Genomic DNA, 11,093 nt, shown 5'->3' with positions numbered 1-11,093 from the left:
GGCCAACATGTTTTTTCTTTTTTTAATCTTTCAAGTGTTTTTTGTACAAAAAATGATATAGTTTTTTTTCCCTTTTTTTTAAAACACCAGTGGGGAAGAGATGCAAACAAGTAACAAAAGGATGTTTTTGAAACATTATTTTCCCTGTTTAGAAAGAAAAAAAATCATTCCAATAATATTGAAAAGTCCAAGGATGAAATAATTTCATTTTCTCCTCTAAGGCTATAAAAGGACCCATCTACTCCATCCTCTTGTGTTCAGTGGAGCCATGTTCCTCTTCAACGGCACAGCTTCACTATTAAAGATCGGGCCACATTTCTGGGCACGTGGCTTACAAAGAAAGGTGGACGCATCAGAACATTAAAAACCTCTACACAGAAACGTGGGCAAGAAGGTAGTTCCCTAAGCCAGAAGCAGGGGCAGGTGGAGGGGAATCCCACACCCAGAGTGGAGGATGGCAGAGCCCTCGATGGCCCACTTCTGCCTCCGTTCCCTTTCCAGAGGACTGGGGGGAAAAAGTCAAAATAACATGTCTGTGAAGAAAGTACGACACGTTTAGAAACACTGGTAAAAGAAGCTATGCCAACATGTACAAGTGGGAGGAAAAAAAGCCATCAGAGGGATCCCATGACAAGGTAAACAGCGGTCCCTTTCAGCTTCCCTTCCTGATAGCCCGGAACTGGATGAGGCATTGTGTCTGCATATGGACTGATAACTTCAAGACCACAATCCAGGGCCCGATTCCAGCTGCAAAGGTATCCCAATGCCAACGAATGACACGATGGCACCTGACAATCCTCTAGTTAGGAAACGTCACATTTTTTCCCCGTCCTAACCCCAGAGCTGGAAGAAACAGGTCTATGTCATTTCCAGGCTCAGACCAAATAGCAGTACTTGGTGTGCAACCAAGTAATCACTGCAAAGTAGTTCAAAGCAGCAAGAAGTTACATGCAGCTTCTTGTGGAGATGACTGTAGGGCAGAGTAAGCATGAAAGCAATCAAATCTTGCATAAATAATGTTTTTTTTTAATTAAAGAATCCCAGTGTCTCAAAAAGTGGTGAAAGTGTGTTTAAAAAGGTCAGCTAGCTGCCATATGCGTTTGCTCAAAACTAGCCCACTTGTACCTTCCTATATGGAGATGGTGCCTTTTGTCACAGGCCTTATCATATTCTCTCTGACCTACAACTTGACCTCTCTAGAGAAAAAAACCAAAATAGGTAACAATGGGGAGGCATTCTTACTGGAGAGAAGAGAATGCAAACTGGAGAGCAGGAGCAACATTGAAGGTGAGGTGAGAGACTGGAGAGAGGCTGCTTAAGAAATCTGGCTGAGTACGCTTTGGTTTAGGGACTGGAGAAGCCAGGGCATATAAAGTGCATTCACATTGGTAGTAAATGATCATCCCTTTCTTCTGAATCCTCCCCCAGCTGATCATCCCCCACACCACGGTATGTAGCAGGCACATTTCGGGGTTTAGAACGGCACACAAAGTCACAACCATCCTGCAGGGAAAGAAACAAAGGAAAGAAATGATAATTTGGAATAGCCAGTTTAGAATATGGCAAAGTATATATGCAGTCTGAGAATGTGGCAAGAACTAGTTTCTCCAGAAATAAGAAAAACCCCTAAAGCTCCAAGGATCAGCCTAAATTGACTTTAGGAGGAAAAGTCTAATCATTAGGTCTCACCTTCCTACATAGGCCTCTGAATAGCTGTATTAGATTCCTAAATCTAAGCATCAGTGTTCTTCCAGCCAAGTCTTAGCAAGATGCTCAGGTAAGATGCTATCATACCTAGCATGAGGGCAACCAACTGTATTGCTTTTTGCTGGCCCTTCTGTTTCTCAGGAAACCTCAGTCTGGGCAAACCAGGGTGGTTGGTCACTCAAGCTTGTATGCAGGCTACAGGCCCGGCCAGCTGCCCTGTCACTTACTGCTATCAGGTTGCCGACATCCTGCCAGAAGGCTAAGTGGGGAAACTGCTCTATCCCCTTGGCTCCCACCACCAGTCGCTGGTACAGGAATCCCCCGATGATGTACACAGCAATCAGTGACGCAGACCTGCCGAAGAGAGAGCTACACTTCAAAACCAGGAAGAGTAAAACTCAGACAACGAGGACAGTCTCTACACTCATTGTCAGATGTTTTGTAAGGTGTGTTCTGTAAAGCTGGGGGTAAAAGGGGAGTGATACTAAACAAAACGGGGGAGCAGGTAACTCCCTTAGAAAGCCAATGAGAGCACTGTCGGTCTGCGAAAAGCAAAGTGCTCAGAAAAGAAATAAGACTGCCTTCTGCCAACAGTCACCATTAGACACAGTTCTGTTTGTCCAAAAGTTCTAATAATCTAATGAATCGATTTTCAACCATTTTCATATCATGGCATATATAAATAAACTAACTACTAAAATTCTGCAGCACACCAAAAAATATTTCTGCCTATCTGACAAAAAACAGGTACTTGATTCATTCATACCAGATGGCTACTGTTGTACTGGCTGTTGTCATTTTTTAAAATTTGACAATCTAAGGGAAAAGAGGTTGGTCAGTGCCTCTGTCTATACAGTCAGGTATTGCATGTTTCAGAAATTCTTGTGTGACAGCACACCAGTTAAAAATCACTGCTCTAACAGGACAGAATTAAGAACTATCCAACCCTCCAGTAGGGGTGAAAAGCGCCTTCAAATGTATTTACTGAGGACAAAACGAATCTCATTCTTCAAAACTTACATAGTCAAGAGTTTAATGAAGATTTTTCACACAAAGTTCTTCTCCCTCCAATTATTCCACACACACAATTTATGCCCACGTACATCCAAGAATTTTACAAGTTAAAAAAAAACCAGGGAAGGCTTGGAATGATAAGGGAAAAAGAAGACTCACGTGATAAGTAAGACAGAACCCACACTGAGGTGCGAGACCTCTGGGGAACAGGCCAGGCTACTATCCATCTCGAAGAGGTAGAAACAGTCCTGGACTTTGCCTCGCTCCTCAGACACAGGGTTAAAATTGTCCTGATGATGAAAGGACAGAACACATATTTAAAACATCTTTGGACTGCATCTTAAAAAAACCTCTCCACAAAACCCCAAAACCATTTGTTTTTTTCCTGGTTCAATAACCTATTTGTTTATGTACATTGGAAGATGGGTGTCTATTACACAGGAAAAAAAAAATCACTTCTATTTCTCTCTAATCCCCCCCAAGGTTTCCTGTGTCTCTCGGGAAGTTTCTCTAGCCTCAGGCCAGTCCCTTTATCCCACTCCCCTTCAGACTCTCGGCCCCCGGGCGCCTCACCGCTATGGTGTGTCTATTGCAGGAGATCATCACCACTGCACGTCGCTGCTCCCTGCCACAGTGGTTGTCATACTCATCACCCCCTTTATAGATCAGCATGATCCAATTACCTGAAGGAAAGGAAAATGAGTTTTGGAGTGGGGGGAGTGGAATTGGGAAGTTCGGACAAATTGGTTTTAATTAACATAAGCCTCATCAGTATGAGTTCTGTATACTGGAAATGCCAACCTAAAACTTTTTTACCACAGCTTTATGTTCCCTTGTTAAGGATCAAATACTCATGAGAATCTTGATTTCCCACATTAAAGGCAGGCAGCCGATAGTGCCAAACGACCAATCATGGGCCACACTGTCAGAACGGTTCACATTCGCCCAACACCTGCTAAAATCAAAAGAGGAGGTTCCATATAATTAGTTACTAGGTAGCAGGGAAAAGCCTAGATTTAAATTAGCCACAGATAAGTTCAAAGTGGATGACTTTTAAGATTGGGAGGCATTTCTCTTTCATTAGTATTTAGTGTGTTCAAACTTCTGCAAAATATTTTACTCAACAGACATGTGAGGGCAATAAGGACGGACTCTGCTTCCAATTTTACACATGTCAACGTAAAAAGGTGAAATGACTTTTCAAAACTACAGGACAAGGGGAATATAACATGGATCAAAAATCCAGTCTTTTGACCCATAGTCCCAAATTCTTTATGTTACTTTTATTATATTATTTATAGAAGCAAATAACACTGGGAGTATAATTTTTTTAGCTGCCTAAGGGAAGGAATTGGATTACAGGTGCTCATGTAGTCTTTTCCAGCATTATGACTTCTGAGAAACATTATCACCATCATTATCACAATTTGGTAGAGAAATTTTTGTAGACTGGTTCGCAAAACTTGATCTCTTATTACGTAACTGGCAAAGTTTGATGAATATGATGGGAAATAGTCATGGTTGATATTTTCAAGCCTAGCATGAAAAACTGATTTAAGTATTACAAGGACTCCAGTCCACACAATTCCAGCTACATTCTTCTTTTCCTGCACGAGCTTTTCACTAACTCCGGAAAACACCCATGTCCTGAGCCTTGGCCCCAGAGCAGCTGTAGAACTAAGTATCCGGTGGCTTACAGTCTCACGTGTGCTGAACTACACATACGATACCCTGAGTAGACTGGGAAAGGCAGAGAGGACTGTCCAAGGGAATGACTTGGGATCAATGAATTAGTCATCAGAGAGGGTCTTACTTCCGTTGAAGATGTGAGTCTCATTGATTCTCCCCACCACTGTCTCCTTCCCGTTACTCTTGTTGATCTGCACCAGGCCTGCCCCCGAGGAATGGTTGCCAGCTTCCCGGCACACCCTGAATATGTACATGTACATTTCTGAGCCCTGGCCCACCGTGCTCTCGAAGCTGTCGGGGAGGGAGGAGAGGGGAGGAGAGTTAGTGGCCAGCAGCCTTAGGAAGAGCAGCCTTTCTTCCTCTTACCCCCCAACCTCCGACTCCAAGAAAGGCGCAATTTACTAATATGGTGTCACGGCTGAATGTAACAGTGAATAATCATTTGCTGAATCATGAGATATCCGTGACCCCGACAGACCATCCTAACTGTTGATGATGACTGACTAAAATACACCACCCTGCGGCTAATACTCCTCAAATATCTGCTCTAGACTATGCTCAAGTGCTAGCTATTATTGCCCTGTAAATAAGGGTCTGTGTTCACAAGATACTCCCTTGTTCCTTGAAGATCACTTTCTTATTTCTGTATCTGAAGATTCTTGACACTTCTGATGACATGTATAGGCCTAAATACGCTAATCTGAAACTTCTAAAGACCTATTATATGAGAGTATCTAATGCTTTTCAAATTCCTATAAGCTGGCCTCTTGGATCCAGTCTTAGCAACAGTTCCTCTTCTGCATTAGAGAACCACACATTGCCACTAAAAACTTGCTGAGAATTTGCTTTGCATCATAAAGCATGATAGTACCAGCTATTCCAGGTAAAGAGAGGGAGGAGGTTATTACGTATGTACCCCTTCCATATTCAATAGTAGTATCAAAATAAAATCAGTAACAGTTGTAAAAGATCTTCCTAAAAAAAGCTGTTCTCTAGTAAGCATCACCCGCAACCATCTCCCCCTCCATGAGGCTCCCAGGGCAAGGGGTCCTAGGGGTTCCGGAGTCTGTGGAGCACCAGAGATACTGGGTGGGGTCAGAGTCTGTGGAGACCAGTGGTTCTGGAAGTCTGGGTGATACTGGGGGCCAAGAATGTCATGAAATCAGGGGTTTGTGGGGGTGGGGGGAGTGCCAGAGGTTGTCTGGAGAGGCTGAGTGAAAAAAAAGTTCTTCTTCTCTAGCCCTTTAAGGTTCTCCACATTTTTACCTTTTGTTAAACAGTGGTGCCAGCCTCTTCAGTACAGCCAACTCTCTCTCTGATTCTCTACCCTTTTCTCCCACCAGGTCGCAGGTTTTTTCTTCTGCCTGCCAGGATTCTCTCGCTGTGATGGCCAGGAGCAGCAGCAGCAGCCCAGCCCTCCAGCAGCTGTGGAAGGGGACCATCCTTCTGGGAGGAAGTGTGTGTGTTGGGGGTGGAGGGAGGGTCAGAAGAGAAGGGAAAGAGATAAAGAATGTGAATGTGTAATAAAAAAAAGTTTTTTAAAACAAACTTTTTACCCCTGGCTGGTGTGGTTCAATGGATTGAGCACGAGCCTGCAAAGCAAAGAGTCACCGGTTCGATTCCCAGTCAGGGCCCATGCCTGGGTTGTGGGCCAGGTCCCCAGTAAGGGATACATGTGAGGCAACCACACATTGATGTTTTCCCCTCTCTCTCCCCTCCTTCTCTAAAAATAAATAAATAAAATCTTAAAAACAACAACAACAACAAGCTTTTTATCATCCAGCAATCACCTCTTATTTTACACTAACCAGTTTTCTTCATTATGAAGCTGGTTTTTGTTTCTTGTATTTGTCTACTTCAAGCTTTTAGCTTTCCTCCAAGTTCTTTTTTCCCTGTCCCTTAATATTCTGAATTGGATTCTTAGGTCTCTCTTTTTCTCTTTCAAACTTATTTTGAAAGCCTCCTCCTAGCTGACTCCATTGCCCAACACCACTGTGAAGCTGCTGTCCCTCCTGGGCCCCTCAGTTTGGGGCCCAATGTGTATTTGACAAGAGGATGGCTCTGGCCTTGGTGAAGAGTTGGTGTCTATAGGCTGTTGGTGATTTCTGTGAAGTGTGCTTAAAAAAAGACTATCTCGACTTCCAAAGCAGTTTACCAACTCCACAGCTCTACTGGAAGAAAGACACATTTTTTTTCTCTCTAGAAACTGTCAGAAGGACCAACTGATGTAGGGATACATAGATACTACCAATAAATGGTATTTTGATTATGTAGAAAGTATAAGATTCTTCAGCATATGCAGTAAACAGTACATTTTAATATCTCTGTCCCCAAATCACCTGTGTCAGGAAACTCATACATATATATAACCTTCAGTCTAATTCCTAGTTGAGTCCTTCAGAACATACCATGGGGGTGAGAAAAGCGAAAGAATAAAGAAGAATTAATTATGACAGCCTGAGTGGAGAGAGCCTTGCCTCTTTACTGTTCGGTGAGAAGAAAGATGGCGGTATCTCACTAGTTAAAGCCGTGTGTACTTAGACATGCATGGTTTAATCTCTGACACATGCACATGCTACTGGAAGGACCAACCAAGTCTTTGTGCTTGTTTTTCTTACTTTGCAGATCTTGTACCTATAGAAAAGAAGCTGAGGCCAGAGGGCTGGGGGCTTTGCGTGGACTTGCCATAACACAGGAGATGAACAACTGAGAAGTGTGTGCAGGGGCTGGAGTTCATAAATACCACTTAAACCGGTGGCCCTCCCCGCAACAACGCTCAAATCTGATACTTGACGGGATCTCTCTGGAAGTTATTAAGAAAGATGTACAATAAAAAAAAGAGAGAGAGAGACGAATACGTTGGGCTCTGACTTAATCCGACATTCAGAAGCATCCTACAGTCTTCATTCGTATTTACCCGGAGAACAATGGAGGGAGACAAACACAGCCACAGTACCTAAAGCTTGCCATTGTTTCACGTCTCATCTCTGAAAAATCACTCACCCATTTAAGTTAGAGGGAGAAGGAAATTCACTAGGCCAAAACCAGCAGTTTGAAGAAGTCCTCCACAACCCACCACCGGCTCCACAAGCAACAAGTCTCAAGAGTTTCCAGATTTCCAGTGAGTACAGTTGTCTGTCTACACCCCAAACTGCTGACAACCCTTGGGGGTTAGTCACCAAGTCACTTTACAATCTAGTAAATCCAACTGACCTGCAGCTTGTGTTGCTCCAGGAGCAAAAACACAGGGCCCTAGCTCCCAAACTCATTTTCTTTTCTCTAATCCATCCTCACACACGGGACACACTGAGTTGCCCTTCCCAAAGACTTCACCCTGGGATCATTAATGACTCTCCAGGCCACTGCTGCTTGTTAATTTCATGTCAGTATCACTAATTTTTCTGATACAAAGACTTAATTGTTTCCAATTTTTCTCACTTATAATCTGACCTGCTGTTTTCCACACTCCATTAGAACCACAAATGCTTGGAAAGTTGTCTCCCTGACTTTCTGTATTCCAAACATTAATTCGCTATGGTAATATTAAGAAGCTGTTTCCACAGAATACTTACAGTCAGCCAGAAAGTCTGAGGCCCCCATAAACACATTTAAAACACCAAAAGAAAACACTCTTGAGTGCCTATCTTTTCAGGCACTGTTAGAAGCACTGTTAATCCTACAACAACTCAATTGTTGTTGTAGGATTAACAACAATAGGGACAATGTCACAATCATTGTCCCTATTTTATAGATGAGAAAACTGAGACAGAGCTACTAGAGTGAACAAGGTCAGCCTGGCTTCAGAGCTCATGGCCTGTACTCAACAACTGCATGATATCTACTTCCTGTCACATGGGTTTTTGTGGGATCAGAGTTGGCAGCCAAAGCTTTGCTTTCTTTTTGACAAAGAAGGGGAAGCAATGCCTCACACAATTCACTGAGTAGGAGGTGGAATAAAGAACTCAGACCTCCAACTTCAACCTTCCCTAAATTAACTCATTGCTCAACACACAATGTGACCAGCTGAGTTACTAAAGAGAAGTAAGAGATTCCTTTTATTAGATCTATTTATCATGACATTTTCCTTACATTCTCTAAGAACCTAATTTAAAATTTCACCATTCTAGGCTTTCCAGATATTTTTCCCAGGACCAGTTTTTCTACAGGGATATTCAAACACAAATTTGTGTATTTTTGGCCTCAAAGTCAGTCCCTTATCTGTTAACAGTTGATGACTTCTTTTGCCAAATTAAAACAAAGAATCTCCAAAACTGGGGAAAAAACCGAAAGGTAACACCTTACAGTCAGCACTGGTTGAACTGCACTAGCTTTTATTTAGCTTACTGGTTCAAAGAGCAGAGGATGAGAACCAATTCATATTCTTCTCTCTTTCTTGCTTAAGGTTTAACTATATGCTGAGCACTTCTGATTCCGTGGCATTGCTTGGAGTGCTTTATCTAGAATATGTTCCTTAACCGTCAAAGCCCAGAAAAGTAGATGTAATTTCTCCCATTTTATAAATGAAGAAACTCATGCTCACAGAGGTTAAGTTCCTGGCCTTACATTATACAATTATTAAATACGGACTAAAGGACTGGGGTAACTTGGATGACTCATGGCATAAAGATAGTTGCTCGAAATTTTCTCATAAATACAAGGGTGCAATAGTGTATTAGGAAGAGTATGAAATCCAAGGGCTGGGTAGTCCCTTTTTAAAGTGCTACAGTTAGATTCTCAAGGTGCAAGAGTTCGTCTAGATACTTTGGAAATACAGGGGAGGGCTATAGACTTTGAGAAATACCTTTCGATTTTCTCTTTGTATGACAGAGCTATTTGATAATGCTACAAAATTCTTCTTCGGGGGGATGCCCAATAATTACTCCAGGAAGTGGGAAGCAGTTTATATCACTGTCTCTTTATCACTCTCTTCCCCACTCCTCAAGAGCAGCCATGAGCACTTTCCATTTTTCAATGGAAATTCCACTGTTTCCCCTCTGACCGTTTCTGCTATAGCCGCCCTTCTTTCCTCCCTCCAGCAACCTACACTTTTAGAATAGCATCCCTAGTTAGCTAAAAGGCTCAGTGTCGAAAAGCTTCAGAGGAGTAGGTCCCTGTCAAGGACAGCAGCTCCCTACAAAGAGGAAGACAAGAATCCCTCTACTGGCTGCTCTTCTCCACGCCACACACTCATCCCCCCCTCAAACTTCTCCCGGGGTTCTCGAAATTCTAATCTAACTTTCCAACTATTTAGACCTTATCCAAATGATGCTACTTTACCTCCCTCCACGATACAGGCCAAAATTCCTTCTAAGGCATCCAGTAACACATCAAACGCACTCTATACCAAGGGACCTTCCTTCCCCTGCCTTCCAAATACATGTAAGTTCCCTCTGGTCTCGGGGGTCCTTTCTTCTCAACTCCCTTCGGATTCTGTAGCTCCTACCCTTACGCCTATGCCTCCATTCTGCTCTAGGGCTCCTTAGCTTGGTTTTGGCTAGAACCCTGGATAAGGGAGACTTCACGATCCGGCCCCTGTCACAGTGGCCAAGGTGTGAGTGCTCCAGCCCCTCATACTCACGTGTCGTGGGCAAAGGAAGCAGCCAAAGTTCAGACTCCCCGGGTGAGTACCTGTCTGGGCCCGGGAGACAGGGCCAGCGAGGGGCCAGCCGCAGACCCCGGTCCCAGAGCTCGTGTCACAGCCAGCGTTCCCTCCTTCGCCTTGCACTGCTCCACTCCGGCAACCGGAAACAGGAAGCGCCAGGCGGCCGCTGGACAACTGCTCCTCCCACTAGATCCTGCGGCATGTGACCACTAACCATTTCACCCGCTTTCCATTCCTGGTTTCCGGGTCATCCTGGACGCTGATTGGGCAGTATTGTGGGCGTCCTTGTCCTATCAACTCCAATCACTATCGAGATTTTCAAGTTTAGTTCCACCTTTTTGACTAGCCTTTCTACCAATGGGTCCCAGAGTCCTGCTTCCGGGCTTGCTGGCTAGGGGGCGCCCGTCACGCGAGGTCACGCGCGGTCACTCGCCCGGCCGGCTCTTCGGTAGGTAGTATTGAAGAGGGCGAGTGAGGGCAGGCGGCGGAAGCGGAAATACGGGCTGGGGGTCTGTACTCCAGGCCTCAGCGGAGTTGTAGTTCTCATGCGCGGTCTCCTGCTCGCGGTGGTTCTCCTGCCTGAGGTAGTTCAGTACCTGAGAGAGGCGCTGTTTCGCCGTGTGCCAGCCTGGAGTCTCCCTGTGACCGACGTTTGCGCCCAGACGATAGTGGCTAGTGACTGGATCCTGGTCATCTGATTTCTTAACGACACCTTTGTTCTTTCCCTTCTACATTTGAGTACCTTGGGATGTGCTGTGATTTGTCCATCCTTTGCGCGTTTCCATTGTCCTGGAGAAGGAGCAACGCAATTTCAGTGTTAGTGCCTTTGCGGTATCCCTTATTAGCTGCCTGTTGAAGTCCCACTGATTTTTAGAGCTCAGTTGAAGTGCTATGGCTCCTGTGATTTCCTGGATTTACTCTGTTCAGAATCCTTCATTCCCGAATGCCCGCTGGCGGCTTGTACTTAGTTGGCTGTAAGCTGATTTCACCCTGGGTTAACTAAGACGTTGTTTTTGAGTGTGTCTCCTCTCTCTTGGAGGATAGGGTCTGGATTTTGATTTTTCTTAAAAAAATTGTTCAA

General features: G+C 44.2%; 1 protein-coding gene across 2 annotated transcripts; it reads right to left on the bottom strand.

Annotated features, from left to right (window-relative positions):
- Positions 1-90: 90 nt before the first annotated feature.
- Positions 91-10,189, bottom strand: M6PR (mannose-6-phosphate receptor, cation dependent). 2 transcript variants are annotated; one of them, XM_037068503.1, is made up of 7 exons: positions 9,989-10,189; positions 5,677-5,856; positions 4,535-4,701; positions 3,295-3,404; positions 2,881-3,011; positions 1,935-2,061; positions 91-1,503 (listed from the first exon to the last, which is right to left on the bottom strand). In XM_037068503.1, the coding sequence occupies exons 2-7, from the start codon at positions 5,850-5,852 to the stop codon at positions 1,381-1,383; spliced, it is 834 nt and encodes a 277-aa protein (XP_036924398.1). In that variant the 5' UTR covers positions 5,853-5,856; positions 9,989-10,189; the 3' UTR covers positions 91-1,380. The 2 variants fall into 2 exon arrangements, with proteins under 2 accessions (XP_036924398.1, XP_036924397.1); XM_037068502.1 differs by having other exon boundaries at positions 5,677-5,853.
- Between the last annotated feature and the right edge of the window lie 904 nt (positions 10,190-11,093).

The sequence above is a fragment of the Sturnira hondurensis genome, unplaced genomic scaffold (assembly GCF_014824575.4).
Source record: "Sturnira hondurensis isolate 20B ecotype Veracruz unplaced genomic scaffold, ASM1482457v3 Scaffold0017436, whole genome shotgun sequence".
Classification (NCBI taxonomy): domain Eukaryota; kingdom Metazoa; phylum Chordata; class Mammalia; order Chiroptera; family Phyllostomidae; genus Sturnira; species Sturnira hondurensis.
The sequence above is the reverse complement of the archived record's forward strand: the minus strand, read 5'-3'. Positions and strand labels throughout refer to the sequence as shown.